General features: G+C 51.6%; 2 protein-coding genes across 3 annotated transcripts; one reads left to right on the plus strand and one right to left on the minus strand.

The window, feature by feature from the left end:
* Positions 1-2,533: 2,533 nt before the first annotated feature.
* On the minus strand, positions 2,534-10,467 carry ATP5F1D (ATP synthase F1 subunit delta). The gene is made up of 5 exons (XM_033136575.1): positions 10,231-10,467; positions 8,866-9,019; positions 7,481-7,569; positions 5,641-5,768; positions 2,534-2,680 (listed from the first exon to the last, which is right to left on the minus strand). The coding sequence occupies exons 1-4, from the start codon at positions 10,360-10,362 to the stop codon at positions 5,646-5,648; spliced, it is 498 nt and encodes a 165-aa protein (XP_032992466.1). The 5' UTR covers positions 10,363-10,467; the 3' UTR covers positions 2,534-2,680; positions 5,641-5,645.
* A 641-nt stretch (positions 10,468-11,108) lies between these two features.
* FAM174C (family with sequence similarity 174 member C) lies at positions 11,109-16,227 on the plus strand. Of its 2 annotated transcripts, XM_033136828.1 has the most exons (4): positions 11,109-11,377; positions 13,144-13,260; positions 14,090-14,133; positions 16,121-16,225. In XM_033136828.1, the coding sequence occupies exons 1-3, from the start codon at positions 11,124-11,126 to the stop codon at positions 14,100-14,102; spliced, it is 384 nt and encodes a 127-aa protein (XP_032992719.1). In that variant the 5' UTR covers positions 11,109-11,123; the 3' UTR covers positions 14,103-14,133; positions 16,121-16,225. The 2 variants fall into 2 exon arrangements, with proteins under 2 accessions (XP_032992719.1, XP_032992720.1); XM_033136829.1 differs by lacking the exon at positions 14,090-14,133 and having other exon boundaries at positions 16,121-16,227.
* Positions 16,228-17,691: the final 1,464 nt, after the last annotated feature.

A 17,691-nucleotide genomic window follows, 5' to 3' on the forward strand; every position in this document is an offset into this window, starting at 1 on the left:
AGTTGTGTTCTATGCTGCAAATAAAGCACTGCTACTTGTTGCTTCCCAATGCATGCCTTTGCACTGAAAAATTCGGCGCGGTGCAAGGGAATTTTTTTATTCCGAAAGCGTGGCCCAGAGAAGCAAGATGCGGCTTGAAAGTGGGTGGGTATGAAAGAGGCTAGGGGCTTCCAGGTGGCTTGGAGACAGAGCTGAAGACCCCCTAGACGCCGCCCAGAGGAACGTGAGTGGGTGTGGGGAGCCTTATTTGCTGAACTACAACTCCCAAGCTCCCTTGTTACGGTTTTCTATCTATCTATCTATCTATCTATCTATCTATCTATCTATCTGTACACACTGCCTTTCCCCCTGAGACAGGGGCTCAAAACGGCTTACGGATCCAATCAGAACAGTTGAAAACATTCTTTTTTAAAAAGCCATTAAAAAATAATAATAGTAGACGACATGGAGCTGGATAAGAGTACAGTGGAACCTTGGTTCTCAAACTTAATCCGTTCCGACTCCTGAAACTGTTCAGAAACCATCATTGCGGGACGGGGATTAGAACCGCCGAACTTCTGATAGGCAAGCCCAAGACGCTCAGTGGTTTAACCCACAGTGCCACCCGAGAGTATCTGGCACTCTCTTTATACTCATATGGAACTCATATGTTAATTTATACTCATATGTTAATTGGAATAATAAATTATTATTATTATTATTATTATTATTATTATTATTATTATTATTATTATTATTATTGGAACGGGTTCAGAGGACGACGATGGACCCGGCCAGTGGTATGGCACACAAGTGAGGAACAGGCGAAGGAACGGTGCCCAGAATGCTTCCGACCACGACTCTCGTCCAGCACACAACCGGGATGCATCAAGGTCCAGGACAGACGCAGACCGCCCCCCAGGCCTGGCAGCACGCAGACAGGTGGAGCAAGGGGGTTAAGAAGTGGGCACCATGATTTTTGTTGGGGCTTAAGGGGTGGGGTCCTGGGTCTGGTTGAGATTCGAAGACCACCTGCTCTCTCCAACCAGTGGAGGGGTGCTGGCGGGGAAACAGCGCTTTTCGGAAGGGGGCTTGGAGCTGCCATGCCCTCCTTGACCTTGTCACCAACAGGAGACTTCCACATGCCACAGATGGCAAATCAAGGTCGCCGGAAACCGCAGGAGGGGAGAGTGGCTGCCGTTGTGGAGGATGCAGGACTAGACAGGCTTCCCCACCCCCTTCTGGCCAAGCTCTTCTTAATGGGTACCAGCCGCAGAATTGTAGAGCTAGAAGGGACCCCCAGGGGTCATCCAGTCCAACCCCCAATCTCAACGAAAGCATCCATGACCGGTGGCTGTCCAACCTCTGCTTAAAAAAACTTAAGGAGAGTCCCCCGCTTTCCGAGGGAGTCTGTTCCCTTTAGCCACCGAGCTGCTGCTGTGCTGGGTGCTGCTTTTGTGGGTTTATTATTCCTTAACCCCCCCCCCCACCCGCACCTTCACTGTGACGTGGAAGTTGCCAGGCTCGATGCCAAAGCAGGGGAGCTGGGTCATTTGCCGGCCAAATAACACACCTGGGTGAGCAAGCGAGAGAGAAACAGACGGGGCTGCTGGAGGGGGCAGGGAAATCAACACAGCTCTCCCCCCCCCTCAGTCACCTGCCCTGGCTGCCACCTGGCAGCAGAGCCTTCTCTTGGTTCCTGGATGGGCCCTCTGATTACCATAGGTAAAGGTAAAGGGACCCCTGACCATTGGGTCCAGTCGCGGACAACTCTGAGGTTGTGGCACTCATCTCGCTCTACTCATCTCCCGGTTCCTGGAAACCGCAGAAGGGGAACCCTGCCTGCAGGCTTCCCATCGGGGCATTGGGTTGGGTTATTTCCTGTGAGAACAGGAGGCTGGAACAGATGAACCACTGGCCTGCTTGGCAGGGAGTTGGACTGGATGGCCCTTGTGGTCTCTTCCAAATCTATGATTCTATTCTATGATGCAACAGACTCTCCTTATAAAAGGTAAAGAGACCCCTGATTGTTAGGTCCAGTCGCGGACGACCCTGGGGTTGCGGCGCTCATCTCGCTTTACTGGCCGAGGGAGCCGGCGTACAGCTTCCGGGTCACGTGGCCAGCATGACTAAGCCGCTTCCCTGGACCCCAACAACCGCTCGCCCCACAGCCTCCCCGCCTGCCAAGGATGAGCAGCTTAGCTGGCCTTTTGGGCTCTCCTGGGAATTAAGTACCTGGGAGGATTAGGCTTGCTGGCATTTCCAGAGGATTTTGTGGGGTGACTAGAGGGGGCGGCTCCAAGGGGGAACCTCCTCTCCTTCCTGGTTTATGGAATCGTAGAACTGTAGAGATGGAAGGGACCGTGCGGGTCATCTGGCCCATCCCTCGGCAACGCAGGAATGTGGGACTCGAACCCGCGACCCTGAGATTAAGAGTCTCGTGCTCTACCGACTGAGCTATCAAGGGCTTTAAACTGAAGCAGGAGCACGGTTTTACAAATGGCGCAAGTCATTTGGCAAGAATGTAAACAAGTAAAGGACGAAGGTGCGGAGGGGCGTTTCAAATATTTTCCACCCGTTTTTTTAATTGGTCAAAAGCTAAATTGATGATGGGGTTTACCCAGAACATCTGCACAGACAAGAGAAGAAGGTCCAGAGGAAAAGAGAGGCGGGGCCATTTCCAGAAAGCAGCGGGATATTCCTGCAACAGAGAAAAACGATAGAATCAAAGAGTTGGAGGGGAACCCCAGGGGTCATCCAGTCCAACCCCCTGCAACGCAGGAATCACAGCTAACGAATCCCTGGCAGGCAGACAAGGAGAATGGGAAGCCAAGGTGGATGCTGAATTTGCGCAAGCCTGGGCCGTGAGTCTGGAGATCATGGGCTGCCCAGACGACAAGACCCCCATCTCAGCATCATTGATATGGTCCAAAGGAAAGCAGAGCGAGGTACTTGGCACCAGCTGGGCTGCAGGACTTGCCAGAAGGAGGCGTACAAGGCAGCTCCATGGGCGAAAAGGAGCATCCAGCCCCCACTCCCCCTGTTGTCATTTATTTGCGCGCTTAAAAAAAGCTCAACAACTCTGGCTTGCCCCCCCCCCCCCCCACAATGGGTAGATCACTGCTAGTTTTTTTCCGGGGAGTAGATTGCTGTCTCTTGGGAGTTGGACTTCCTTGCATATAACACGGGTCCTGAAAGACCTACATTGGCTCCCAGTACGTTTCCGAGCACAATTCAAAGTGTTGGTGCTGACTTTTAAAGCCCTAAATGGCCCAGTATACCTGAAGGAGCGTCTCCACCCCCATCGTCCTGCCCGGACACTGAGGTCCAGCTCCGAGGGCCTTCTGGCGGTTCCCTCCCTGCGAGAAGCGAGGTTACAGGGAACCAGGCAGAGGGCCCTCTCGGTAGTGGCACCCGCCCTGTGGAACGCCCTCCCGTCAGATGTCAAGGAAATAAACAACTATCTGACTTTTAGAAGACATCTGAAGGCAGCCCTGTTTAGGGATTTTTTTTAATGTTTGATGTTTTATTGTGTTTTTAATATCCTATTGGAAGCCGCCCAGAGTGGCTGGGGGGGACCGGCCAGATGGGAGGGGTGTAAATAATAAATTATTATTAATTATTATTATTACTATTAAGACCAAAGGTATCAATAGGGGCCGAGGCTGCATCTGCATGACACATCTAAAGCACTGCCATACCACTTTAGAAGCCACGGTGGCGGGTACAGATTGTTCCTCAGGGTTTACCCCCGAAAGCCTCTCTCTGCAAAGGCAGAGGAATCTCGGGATCGGAGTCCTCCTTCTCCTAGACGGGCTGCCTTGCTGAGCTCCACCTGCCCTTTAAGGACCATTCGCTGCGAGTTGCCGCTGGTTCGGGATGAACAGCACGTGGCGCATGGCGGCTGGAAGAGGAGGACCCGAGAACCGCACGGTTCGGCTGACGGGGGCAGCAAAAGCCACTTTGGAAGTCGCTTCCTAGCCTCTGTGACCCACAGTGCTGTCAAGTATCCCGTTTTCCCCGGGATTCTCCCTTATTTCAAGCAGTTTCCTGCTGCTCTCCCTTATTTTTTTATTTCCCTTAAATTTCCCATTTTTAATGGAAGCAGCTCCTCCCCTGCTGGCCAGGGACTGGGTGGGAAGACCTCGCCTACTTGGAGAGAAAAGCCTCAGCCCTCAAAGCAAGTGGGAGCCGTTTCCCGTGCTTACAGGGGGGTGTATTCCTCCCCCTGCATCAGCCCCTGTCCGTTGCCCCCGAGCCCCTCAGCCGGCCAATAGGGTTATCTGGCGGGCAGAGCCTGGCTGCCTTTGAGCAGCTGCTGCTTCCTGTCCTGTTTGGATGGGATCAGACGATGGGGCTCCATCGCGCGGAGCACATGGCTGCCCTCCTCTTTGCTGGCTGCCTTCCTCTTTGCTCCGCTCCAAGCCCAAGCCTGCTTGGAGTTTACATTGCTGCTCCGCCCACTTTTGCTTCTGACTCCGCCCACCACTGACATGTGACTGTCCCCGGGATAGGGGAGACTGCTGATCCCTTATTTTCAAATCCGAAACTTGACAGCTATGGTGACCCAGTCCGCATGGTGGGTGGAGCGACGGCTGAGAGCTGCAGAGCCTTCTCTGCGTGCAAAAAGACACCAGCTCTGGTTTCAGCAGGAGCTGCAGAGCCAAACGACAACCGCAGGGCTTTCCAGTTTGGGCCACGCACGGCTGCTGCTGTGAGGCTCACAAACGAGTAGGGGCGCTCGCTGATGGGAGATCCCCTGGGGTACGGTGGGTGGGCGTGGGAGAAAGCGAGAGCAAGCAAGCAGGCAGCTCAGCGGGCAGGGGCTAGAGTGGAACTCTGTTGGTCCTCCTTGACACAAAGAGTTGGGGAAAGAGTGGCCTTTCTCCCACAGGGGGCCTCGCCCGATGCAAAAAAAAAGAGAGAAGGCAGCAATTATTTCCCTTTTCAGGATGGAAGGCAAAAAAGGAAGGTGTCAGCTGAGCGGCATGGAAGCAAAGTCACAGTATAGCCAGAGTTGCAACTAATGCACCCTGGTTTAGGAAGGGGAGCTCAAATGCTCACCAGATATATTTTGTCCGCCAGCCCTGCTGTGCCACCTAGCGGCAGGAATCTGTCTGAAGCGACAACTCTCTCTCTCTCACACACACACAGCTTTGAACCACCCTCAGTGCCAGGAACTGGGGTCCTGGGATTAGAGCGTGGGACTAAGGAGACCGGGGTTCGGATCCCTACTCGGCCACGAAGCTCGCTGGACGGCCTCGGGCCGATTGCCGCCGCTCAGCTAAGCTGGCGGTTCCCTCCCTGCGAGAAGCAAAGCTACAGGGAACCAGGCAGAGGGCCTTCTCGGTGGTGGCGCCCGCCCTGTGGAACGCCCTCCCATCACAGGTCAAGGAGATAAACAACTACCTGACATTCAGAAAATACCTGAAGGCAGCCCTTTTCCAGGGAAGTTTTTAACGTGTGGTATTTTTGTATCTGATTTTTGTTGGAAGCTGCCCAGAGTGGCTGGGGAAATCCAGCCAGATGGGCGGGGTACAAATAAGAAATATTATTATTATTATTATTACTAGACTCTGGTTCGGTAGATAATGCAAGTTCCGATGCAGCGCTCCGCGGCGCGGAGAACCCAGAGAGATTCCCGGCGGAGAGGCGGCTTACCTTTCTCACTCCAAAGCTTTCACGATCGCCTCGTTGGCTTCCACGTTGATCTGTGCTTCTGCCTTTGCCGCTTCGTCGGAGGCAGACGCCACTGCTGACAGGGCCTTCTCCAGGTTCGATTTGGCTGTCTGCGAATGGCAGGGGGGGGGGAATGAAAAGTTATCGGGATCAGACCCGGAAGAGGAAAAAAGGTGCAACGTGACAGTTGCCGGGGAGGGCATTTCGGGGGCAGGCGGGGGGACAAAACGCTATCGTCTGAACATGTCACAGGGCTGGAAAGAGTTTTTCTTTAAACGATTCGGTTCCATGTGGGAATGCTTGTTCTCATTTCAGAGAAACTACCGTACTTCTCCGTGTATGAGGCTATGTATTTTTCTTTTAAAATCATGCTAAAAAGTAGGGCTTGCTGAACGACCCTGGGTAATCCTGCTCAACAACTCTGTGCCATCTCCCCGCATTTTCTTAAATCTGAGTCCCCCAAAATGATATCCATGTAATTGGCCTGTCATATGCCATAAAGAAGGCTGATCGCCGAAGAATGGATGCTTTTGAATTCTGGTGCTGGAGGAGACTCTTGAGAGTCCCATGGACTGCAAGAAGATCAAACCTATCCATTCTTAAAGAAATCAGCCCTGAGTGCTCACTAGAAGGACAGATCCTGAAGTTGAGGCTCCAGTACTTTGGCCACCTCATGAGAAGAGAAGACTCCCTGGAAAAGACCCTGATGTTGGGAAAGATGGAGGGCACAAGGAGAAGGGGGCGGCAGAGGACGAGATGGTTGGACAGCGTTCTCGAAGCGACTGGCATGAGTTTGGCCAAACTGCGGGAGGCAGTGAAGGATAGGCATGCCTGGCGTGCTCTGGTCCATGGGGTCACGAAGAGTCGGACACGACTGAACAACTGAGCAACAACAACAACAACAATGCCTGCCAAACAGAGGCAAAGTCTATAGATACCCTTATATATACATGGGGGCGTCTTATAGACGGAAAAGTACGGTAGCTTTTCAATAAAGGGCATCTATAGACTTTGCCTCTGTTTGGCAGGCATATGACAGGCCAATCACATGGATGGCAATTCGAGAGGGAAGCACATATTCATCCTGCATTCATAATGTTTGTTTTTGTGTTCTCTCTACACCGGGTCTCTTTCTGTGGCAACATCTACGCAGTCATCCCCGCGGCGCCGAAACAGACTTGGAAAATATTTCACGTTACAGATTGAAAAAGGTAAAAGACCCCTGGATGGTTAAGTCCAGTCAAAGGCGACTCTGGGGTTGCGGCGCTCATCTCGCTTTCGGGCCGAGGGAGCCGGTGTTTGTCAGCAGACAGCTTTCCGGGTCGTGTGGCCAGCAGGGCTAAACTGCTTCTGGCGCAACGGGAAACCGTGACGAGTGCCAGAGCGCATGGAAAAGCCGTTTCCGTTACTGATTAAGCTCACATCCGCAGGGTATACTTCGAACTAAGGGGTCAAAGTGATGAAATCTTTAAAATCTCTTCTAAAAATGGCAGACACCCTGGGCCAGCAGCAAATTGGGCTACATAAGGGGAGCAGTGTATCTGTTTCAGTGTATCTGAAGAAGTGTGCATGCACACGAAAGCTCATACCAAGAACAAACTTAAGTTGGTCTCTAAGGTGCTACTGGAAGGAATTTTTTATTTCGTTTTGTTTTGATAAGGGGAGCAAGTCATGCTCCCGTCTGTGACGTCGCCGATGCCACACAACGGGCAGGAAAATGCGAAGTGTTTTCAAATTAGCACAATCTCTGCATGACCGTGGAGCAGACTTCTGATATTTTTTAGGGATTTCAAGGACGGGCTCCGGCAGGCACGCCACTTACCGCAGCATCTAGTTGATCCAGCGTTGCCACTTCCTCAGCAAGCAGCTGGACCGAAGAGTCCGCGTTCACTGTGACGGAGCCGCTACTAACTGCAAAATTTCAAGGAAGTCGAAAAGCAGGTGGGGGACACACACACACACAAAAGGAATCAGCTGAGAACAGGGCCATGAACCATTCGTTATTCCTTCCATTTCCACCCCACTTTCCTCCAAGGAACTCGAAAGATGGAGCACATGGTTCTCCCCCTTCCCATTCCCTCCTCACAACAACCCTGCAAGGTAGGTTGGTGGCTGACCCAAGTTACGGCATCCAGTGAGTTTCAGAGTCAAGTGGGGGGGTTTAAGCCTTGTCTCCTGGGTACTAGTCACACACTTTAACTTCACAGCCTACTCCCCACCCCTGCACCCCACAATATAGGGTTTCAACTTCATGGGCTGGTGTTAGAAATTAGCCATTTGCCAGGCACTGGAGCGGGTACAATTGCAACCATGTGGATATTTCTGGGTGCCAAATTGGCAGCTGACATCTCCATCTTCCTGGCCCCTCCAGCTTTCTTAAGCAGCTCAGCCAAAGAGCTTATTTGTTGCCTTTATCGCCCACCTTTTTCTCCAAGGAGAGCATGGTTCAACCCCCTCCTCAACTTAATACAACGACCCTGCAAGGTAGGATAGGAGGCTGACTCCAAGGTCACCCCGTGAGCTTCATGACGGAGTAGGGATTCGAACCCTCATCTCCCAGGTCCCAGTCCAACACTCTAAGCACTACACCACCCTGGCTTCCTAGAGTCCTTATGTGATGGGGCAAGCTCTATAAATTAAGTAAGTAAGTAAATAAACAGGGGAAAAGCAAAATGTCCCATAGAGAAGGACCTGAAATATTTTCATTGAATCTGTAATTTGTTTTATTCTGGATGGTTTTATTTGATGGTTTAAGGTGTTGTCAACTTCTCTGAAGGAGAAGGAGAAGGGGACGACAGAGGATAAGATGGTTGGACAGTGTTCTCGAAGCGACTGGTATGAGTTTGGCCAAACTGCGGGAGGCAGTGGAGGATAGGGGTGCCTGGCGTGCTCTGGTCCATGGGGTCACAAAGAGTCGGACACGACTGAACGACTGAACAACAACAACTTCTCTGAAATTTTTTCCCCTTTAAAATACAAGGTGGTATAGAAATGAAATGAATAATAATAATAATAATAAATTTCATCTTTAAAAAATATGGCGCCTAGACATTCCGTTGTGGCGACCCAGGTTTATATTGGCTTATATATCTGAGTTTCTAACACGGTTTGTGGCCACAAAGGTTCACTGGGGGTCTCGCTGCAGCAAAGGGTGTCCACGTCACCCGAAACCGCCTCCCACAACCCTGCCCCAGATTCCAAACTCACTGAAGTATTTCGTTGAAGAGCCGTCCTCGGCAAAGACCGTCACAACTCCGGGCCTCAGGACTTGCAAGGTGGGGACGTGGGAGGCCAAGATGCCGAAGGACCCGCTCATTGTGGGGACGTCGACTTGCTTCACGTTGGCCCCATTGTAGAAAACCTGAAAAAGGGGGGCGGGGAGCGTGTGAGAAGAAGCAGCGAAGTCCTTTTCAGACTCATTTGAGCTACTTTTCTGCATTCAGCGTTCCAGCGTATTCATACGGCTCTGCCGGTCAGTCAGCTTGGGCAGGTCTGTACCGGATCATGTTGCTGGAGGTTCCACAGCCTCCCCCCACCCCTCAGCTTGCCCTTTCTCAACACCTTCCCCAACATTTAGCCCCCACTCCCTATTTTTAAAAGCCCCCGCAAAGACGCTTTGGCTGCAAAACACACACTTTATATGGGTTACCTTTCTGGTAGCTTCCGGCAAGTTAATTTTGCCGATTTATTTCAAAGACGCATATATGTTTGTTATGTTCTTTTAAGTGCACAATTAACACAGAAGATGTGATAAAAGGGCAAATAAATAAATAAATACAGGACGTCAACTGAAACAATCTAGAAGTACAGAACCACTAGATAAGCTCCGTTTCCAAGGTTCCAGTTTCAAAGCATTGAAAGCAACGTATTTTAGTGATGAACTGAATTCTAAACGGGAACCAGAGCAAGCTTGCGCAAACTTCTCTTTCACGCTTTTTTATATCTCTAAACTACACATGCACACACAGACTTTTTTTTTCAGCAACGCAACCTTGCTGACTAGCGACAAGGCTGTGTACCCAGAGGTTCCCCTGGTCCTGCAAGTTAACCCTTCAAATCTCTCTCGCCCCCCCTCCCCTTTCAACCCGGCGACCTTGTGGACTAGTGCCTTGCCCAGGCTAAACCACATTTACCTGGTGGTTCTGCAGGCCAACAACTCCTCCTCAAAGTAACCCTTTTAAATCTCCCTCCTTTTTATCTTTTCCAAAGAAGCGGATGTAATTATTCAAAGAGAGAATATTATTATTATTATTATTATTATTATTATGTAAATCCTATGAAACAAACAAACGAAGTCATGAGTGACCTTGTGGACTAGCAACTTGCAGCAGTTTGACGAGTCACATACTACCCCCCCCTCCTCAAATTAACCCTTTAAACCTCTTCCCCCTTCCAATGAAGTGACCTTGCGGACTAGCAACTTGGCAGCTTGTCACGTAGCTGGGGGTTCCACAGGCTCCTCCCCACTACTGCAAGTTAACCCTTTAAAGGCCAGTCCTTAAAGAAGGGGGGAAATACCCCCCCCAAAATCCTCACCCCTCACCCCCCCAATTTGGTTGCCATGGCGACTACCTGGGAGGGAGAGGCGAAGGTGAAGGACATCTGGGCCTGCCCGGCAGCGGCGGGCTCAGCATAGTGCCTGGCGTGTCCCCGGGGGCCCAGGGCCCAGGCTCTGCGGGCGAGGAAGCGGCCGAGAGGGAGCATGGCGACGCCAAGGGCACAGCGGAGACGAGGAGCGGGGAAGGAAGGCGCCGGGAGAAGCCTGCGACTACAGGTCCCGGCATGCACCGCGCGGAGCGGAAGCGGGGCCTCCCCCGCGGGGAGCGACGGGAAGCTTGAGCCGGCGCTTCCCAGAAGGCACCGCGGCTCCTCATAAGTTGCTTTAAAAAAAGCCACCAGCAATTCCGGACTCCATTTCCCAAAAGGCACCACACCGGAAGCGGATCTTTAAAAAAAACCTCGTCCTTCATTCTCCCCAGGAGCTGCTGCCCCCCACAATGCACTGCGAGCACCAGGACTGCATTTCCCGTCAGGCACCGCGCCGGCTGCCGAACTCTTCGCTGGCGGCGCCGCCCGCCCTATGCCACATGGGAACTGTAGTCCCATTTTTCCCCACTGACAGACACTGTTATTATTTTACTTCTCCCGGTTTCCCCTCTACTCTTAAAGCAAATCCCAGCTTTTGCTCGGCCTTTCCCTGAGGGAAAAAGCCTCGTTTTCCTATCTCTGGTCCATGCAGACAGGAAAGGGGGGGTGAAGCTGAGAGCGACACGCTCTGCAGTCTCTTCCGGGCTCCCTTAATTATATTTCGACAAACCAGGAGAGGCTTAAGAGCGCAGGGCTGAGGAGCGCCGCTCTAGCCGCTCCCCGAAACTCTATCGTCGGCCGACCGGAAGCCGGTCCGTCGCTGCACCGCTCCCCAGCCGCCACTTCCGTCGCGGCCTACCCGTACCGCGGAGCCCCGGATGGCGGCGGCGAGGCTCGTCTGGGTGGCGGCGGCGGCGGCGCTCCTGACTCTCACGGCGGCGGAGAACAAGACCTCTCCGGCCGAGGAAACCGCGGCTACGGCGGCGGCGCCGACGACGGCATCCGGGTCCTCTTCCTCTTCGTCTTCTGGGCTGCTGGGCCTGCATATGCCGGCGCTTCACCGGGCGCTCTACGTCATCGCCGGTGTGGCCGGCATCGGCCTCCTCTACTACCTCGGGGGCCGAGCGCTGCGGTGAGGAAGAGGAGGAGGAGGAAGGCTGGGCCCCGCTCTTTTCGCAACCCCCCCTCCAAAAACGAAGGCACTTCCGTCTCGGGACCCGGATGCGGCCCCCAAGCCTCTTCACCCGGCCCTCAGAACCTTCCCACGAAGCCACGCCCACTCCCCCACCTTCTTCATTTTCTGCGTTGCTTATTATCACCAAATATGTTATTGCCCTTTAAAACCCTGGGATAGCTCTGGCGGCAGAGCGCGAGATTCTACGTCTCGGGGTTGTGAGTTCAAGTTTGGGCAAAAACAGTCCTGCCTTGTGGAGGGGGGGGGGTTGGGCTAGATGACCTTCAGGGGTCCCCTTCCAACTCTGTGATTCCAGGATTCCTGGCTCGCCTGGAGGGAAGGGCTGTACGTTCCAAGGTTTTGCGGAACCTGGCTTAGCGTAAAAATAAATTTAAATGTAGCGGTCACCCAGCCCACTTTTTTGGGGCACATGTGCCCCCCCCCCGAAGGTTGCCCAGCAGGGAATGTGGTTCTTGGGTCGGAAAATTGACCCGCCTGCCTTCAACAGGTTGTGTGGTGTGCTCTTGTTTCCAAACGACTGAGCGTGTTCTCCCATGTGCAGGGGGTAGATCTTTTTGGGCCCTGAAGCCGCATTTTCTTCTGGACCCCTGGGTGGGTATAAGCCAGGCAGAGTGGCGAATGTGAATCTTGCCTTCCGTGCACTAGGCCGGTCTGTACACCTACTCAAAGTATAGCCTGACCATCTTCCAATCTGAGCAAATGACAGTTCAGAGTTCGAGGGCATTGAAGGAAGGTAAAGGTAAAGTTAACCCTGACCGTTAGGTCTAGTCGTGTCCGACTCTGGGGTTGCGGTGCTCATCTCGCTCTATAGGCTGAAGCAGCTGGCGTTTGTCCGCAGACAGCTTCCGGGTCATGTGGCCAGCCTGACAAAGCCGCTTCTGGCGAACCAGGGCAGCGCACGGAAACGCCGTTTACCTTCCCGCCGGAGCGGTACCTATTTATCTACTTGCACTTTGACGTGCTTTCGAACTGCTAGGTGGGCAAGAGCAGGGACCGAGCAACGGGAGCTCACCCCGTCATTGCGGGGATTCGAACCGCCGACCTTCTGACCGGCAAGCCCTAGGCTCTGTGGCTTAACCCACAGCGCCACCTGGGTCCCATTGAAGGAAGGGGGGGGGTTAAAACAGAGCTGGTGAGAGTACCAGCACCAGATTCAGGGTTAGAGTCAGGGACAGAATTCTCTGCTTTTAGAGCACAAACTAGCCTACTGCGCAAAAGGTAAAGTTTGTGTCCTTTCCCTGCTTTTTGCGTCTGGCACCTCCCGCCACTGGAAGTTTCTCCAGAATGGAATGCAGCCGGGAAAATGGTTCCCCAGCCTTGTTTTACATGTTCAGCATGATCTCTGTTTTGCAGAAAAGAAGACTGGGAGATTGATTGAAGGTTGTTTAAGCAAAGGCTTCCACATTCTGCCTCAGCCGCGCTGCAGTTTTCTTCTAGAGATGCAGCGGGGATGATATTGACTTTATCCTTGTAAACGACTCCGTCGCCACCCACCCCCTGGGCTGATAGGTTTGGCTTGGAGATGATTGATACTGGGTTGTAACCCAGTTAAGTTTAACTGAAGGGTATACCCGCTGAAATAAAATGTCACTAAGCCGGCCACCTCCGCAAAATTCTGCGGGTCTGCCCTGGGCTTGCTTAACGGCCACATGCAGCCCATAATGAGCACAACCGTAGCTGAGCGCAGGCCATTTTTTTTGCAGGACGAGGAAACCGCCGCGGAAAAAGTACGGGCTCCTTTCCAACTCGGAAGACCCCATGGAGATGGCCTCCCTCGAGAGCGACGAGGATACCCTGTTTGAAACGCGGAATCTGAGACGGTGAGTGCCGAGTACGAATGACCCTTGGGGTTGTGGGTGTTAGGCTGGCGACACCCAAGTCCTGCTGCAGGATTATATCAAGGTTGAGCAGTCAAGGATGTGTTTAACGCCCCCTGCTTCTAAGGCGCGTGTCAGGGGGCTGCCCTCGCAAGGAGTTGCCAGGGCGTTTTCAGTATCGTCGGCCCCCTGCCTCCGTTGCTGAGCAATTCCTCCTCTTCCAGCGAGGAAGGCAGCAGTCCCTCTAGTGGAGAGGGGGAGCTGGGATCAGGAAGTCGGAGTCCGGGCTCTGACAGGGGAGAAGAGCCCTCGCACCAGGCAGGGGCTGGAAAAGAGGCTCCCCTTCCGTCTCCCCACTTGCGCAGGGGGGAAAGGCGCAGGGGAGGGAGGCGGGGGTTTCGCATTCCGCGCCTTTTATGCTGGGCAAAGAACCGGAAGGGGCCATTCCCGGACTCTGCCGAAGGATGAGCTGGACGTCTTTTCCGTAGCTGCACTGTATATATCTGCACAATAAAAGAAACTTAGTTTAGAAGTTTCTGCGTCAGCCTGGTTACTCATGAGCAGCCGCTGAACAGCCTTACAGCGCGTGTTCCTCTAGTGAGTGTATCTTCAAGTTCACAAGGCACAGATATTAGTCCTCAGCGCTCTTGGGCTGGGGTATTGTTTGGGCGGGGTATTGGGGGTTGTTTCTGTTTATATTAACTTTCCATCTACATCTTCTCATGTTTTATGTGGAAATTGTTTGATTTGGCTGCGTGTTTTTGATGTTTTATTTATTGGTTATTACCAAATTTCGTAGGTTGCAATTGTGTGTTTCTTTTTCATTCCTTAGTAAGCTGCCTTGAGCGTGGGATGGCGGCCTGCAAATAAAATTATGTATGTATATATACATGTATTTGGCAGACTTGTCAAGGGATTGGGGCAACTTCTTGTCATGAGAAGAGGTTGCAAGAAGGGGTAGCGCCCAGAGGGTGAATGTGCCAAAAGAGACGAGCTTGCTCCTAGCCTAATTTTCCAGTTCCTTTATGCTCAATGGTCAGAAGATAGGAAGGCTAGGCACTGCCTTGTAGATAGCTAGCAGGCAAAGAATACTCGCCTCCAGTCAAGGAAGCTTTCTGAAAGCCGGCACTCTTAAAAAAATATTACCTTATTTTTCGCCCCATAAGACGCACCTTTTCCCTCCTAAAAAGTAAGGGGAAATATCTGTGCGTCTTATGGAGCGAATGATGGTCCCTGGAGCTGAATTGCCCAGGGGCCAAAAGAGGATCATGCTTTTTTATTTTGCAAAGAGAAAAGGGGGTGTTGAAAGGACCCGGCTCAGCAGCTTATCAGCAAGAGATCGGGAGAGAGATAAGAGTCCCGGCTCCCTTTCAGCCCCACCCTCCATTGTTGAATGTGCTGCAGAGGGAGGTTGTTTGTTTCCCCAGCGACATGTGACTGGCTGATTAGATTATCTGTCTGGAAACTGTAGAAAAGGCTCCCTTTCCTTTAGAAGCTGCAGAAATGTGAGTTGAACCCCATAAAAACGGGGCTTTTCCTCTTTGCTTTTCCCCCTTTGCAAAAGGAGCTTTGCTTTTCCCCCTTTGCAAAAAAAAGCTGCAAAACTTTTAGCTGATCCTTAAAAAAACAGGGTTTTCCCCTTTGCAAAAAAAAGCTGCAAAACTTTTAGCTGATCCTCAAAAAACCAGGGCTTTTCCCTTTGCAAAAGAGCTGCAAAACTTTTAGCTGATCAGAAAAACAGGGCTTTTCCCTTTGCAAAAGAGCCGCAAAACTTTTAGGTGATCCTCAAAAAAACAGGGCTTTTAGAGGAGGGAAACCAGAAAAATATTTTTTTTCTTATTTCCTCCTCTGTAAATGAGGTGCGCCCTATAGTCCTGTGCGCCCTATGGAGCGAAAAATACGGTAATTCATCCACAAAATGGCTAAGATAACTTTATGCGAGCAATGCCACGTTTGTTCTCTATTTAAAAATTATCCCCTGATCATCACCGCAGCTGGGTCTCAAAAGTGGCTTACAGCAAAACGAAACATCTGATATGCACCGTTTAAAAGACTTAGGAATAAAAGTTTAGAAAGGCGTTTATGGTGCAGATATAAAACTTTCACTGTTGCACCTAATGGGTTTTCTAATGGGAGGGAGTTCCATCCAGTTTGTGTGGAAGTTTGCATGGAATAATAATAATAATAATAATAATAATAATAATAATAATAATATACTGTATTTTCCGGCGTATAAGACGACTGGGTGTATAAGACGACCCCCAACTTTTCCAGTTAAAATATTCTCCACCCGGCGTATAAGACGACCCCCGACTTTTGAGAAGATTTTCCTGGATTAAAAAGTAGTCTTATATGCCAGAATATACAGTACTATTACTACTACTAATTTTATAATTTATACCCTGCCTATCTGGCTGGGTTTCCCCAGCCACTCTGGCCGGCTTCCAGCACAGCAGGGCTGCCTTCAGATGTCTTCTAAAAGTTGTGTAGTTCTCAATAATAATAATAATAATAATAATAATTTTTTATTTGATGGGAGGGTGTTCCACAGTGCAGGCGCCACCACCGAGAAGGCCCTCTTCCTGGTTCCCTGTTGCTTCGCTTCTCGCAACGAGGCAACCGCCAGAAAGCCCCCGGGACATTAGCTGTATCTGTATCCTAGGCTGAATCTAGACATATATTAAAAACGCTGTGGAAATGCTTTAAAAAACGAAACGAAAAACGTTTTAAAATATATATTGAATTTGCCATTAGCTCACCATCGTCACCTAGTGTCACATTTGTATGATGCACTTGAAACGTTATTTTTGCAGCTGTATAGAGCAACCGGCAGGTTCCCTGTAATTTTGCTTTCGTTTTCCAGGTGATGACAGGACCAACGGCCTGAAGTGCCCGGACGTGACCAGAGGAGGTGGAGAGCCCCCATCGGAAGCCACTTTTATCAATTCCCTTTCTGTTGTTTCTTTTTTTTTTAAAAAACTGTTACTTAAAAAAAAAACAAAAAACTGTTACCTGGAGCCTGCTTCTGATGCCGCCGAGCCCCACGCAACCTTCCTTCCCGGGGCTTTTGGAGAGGAGAGCTGGCGTCCCCTCTTTGCCCCGCGGCCGACGGGATGAACGTAGTGACTCTGGAGATCGAACCGCAAAGGGTTCCTTCCACATTCCTAAGAACAGTCAGGACAAGAGGTTCGGATCAGAATTCCGGCTTGGAGCAGGGGTCCCGTCGCTGGTGCAGCGTCGACGATCTGCCGCAGCTTGGGGGGCCGGGAATTTTCTCTCCTTAAGAAGGAGGGGGCGCCCGGCGACTGCTCTTCTTGGGTCCAGATGTGGCAGACTGGAACGAGATCACCGCCGTTTAAGCCCCCCACACTAGCTCACCCGCCTCCACCGCCGAGCCGGAAAACCACGCAATTGTTCTACCCCCCTCCCCGACCATGGTATCGCCTCGCCCTTTCGCGGAGTCTCCTGCAACTGCGTTCCACAAACTGCTTTCGAAATACTGAGCGATACAGTCCCAGCAAGAACTGGTGGCAAGTCAGGGGTGCCAAAAAAAACCCAGTGCCGGCGCTTAAAGAATTTTGAAAGGTGCTTTTGGGCAAGGGAACAGCGGCTGGCCTGACGTCGTTGGACTCCAGCTCCCATCATCCCCGGTCAGTGTAGCCAGGGGATGAGGGGAACTGTGGACCCATCTGCGTTTGGATGTCCTAAAGGTTCCGGACCCCCCCTTTTATTGTTTCGTTTACATCCAAGCGATGACCCCCAACCTTGGGCTCATCCGTTTGCCGCTTATAGCAGGAGGCATGGCTGAGTTTGTCTCTTCCGCAGCGTCGCAACGGATTGCTTCGCGATCGGAGAGAGCACGTTTGCTGGTGAAGGACAACGGCAGCCAGGAAATGCCATTTTTGACCGAACTGCCCCCTCCGTGACGATATCGCCTGATGGTGAAGGTTGGGCTGCGGGTCAGGCAGACAACGGGGGAACTGCGGTTATTTAAACCCATCGGTTTTTCCCCCTTCCGTGCTACTGATGAGAAGGAAGGATAATTCCCCCCATTTCCTTCCTCACCCCAGGAAGTTAATCTAGGTCAGCCTTTCCCCTAAACGATTTGCAGTTCCTTCTTTTTTTTGTGGCATTGTATGCTACCAACAGCCTGTTTGTAAATCCATCCCTGCTCAGAGTTGACCAGCGCTCATAAATGTCGTTTTGCCTACTTTGGGTAGGATTAACATTGGCCGTAATAACCCAAGAGTTTTCCACGTGGGACAAAGATTCGGCAAGAAAATGCGGCTTTTATCAGTGGGTCGCACGTTTCTTTGTGTCGAAACCCCATCTCCTTTCCTTGAGGACCCGTAAGGCAAGGCAGTGTTTGAGAAACGGGACTGTCTGAACGAAATCGGAGCTCGCCCTTCGATTTGGGACCAGCAGCTGTGTGCT

Source organism: Lacerta agilis, chromosome 18 (assembly GCF_009819535.1).
Source record: "Lacerta agilis isolate rLacAgi1 chromosome 18, rLacAgi1.pri, whole genome shotgun sequence".
Classification (NCBI taxonomy): Eukaryota; Metazoa; Chordata; class Lepidosauria; order Squamata; family Lacertidae; genus Lacerta; species Lacerta agilis.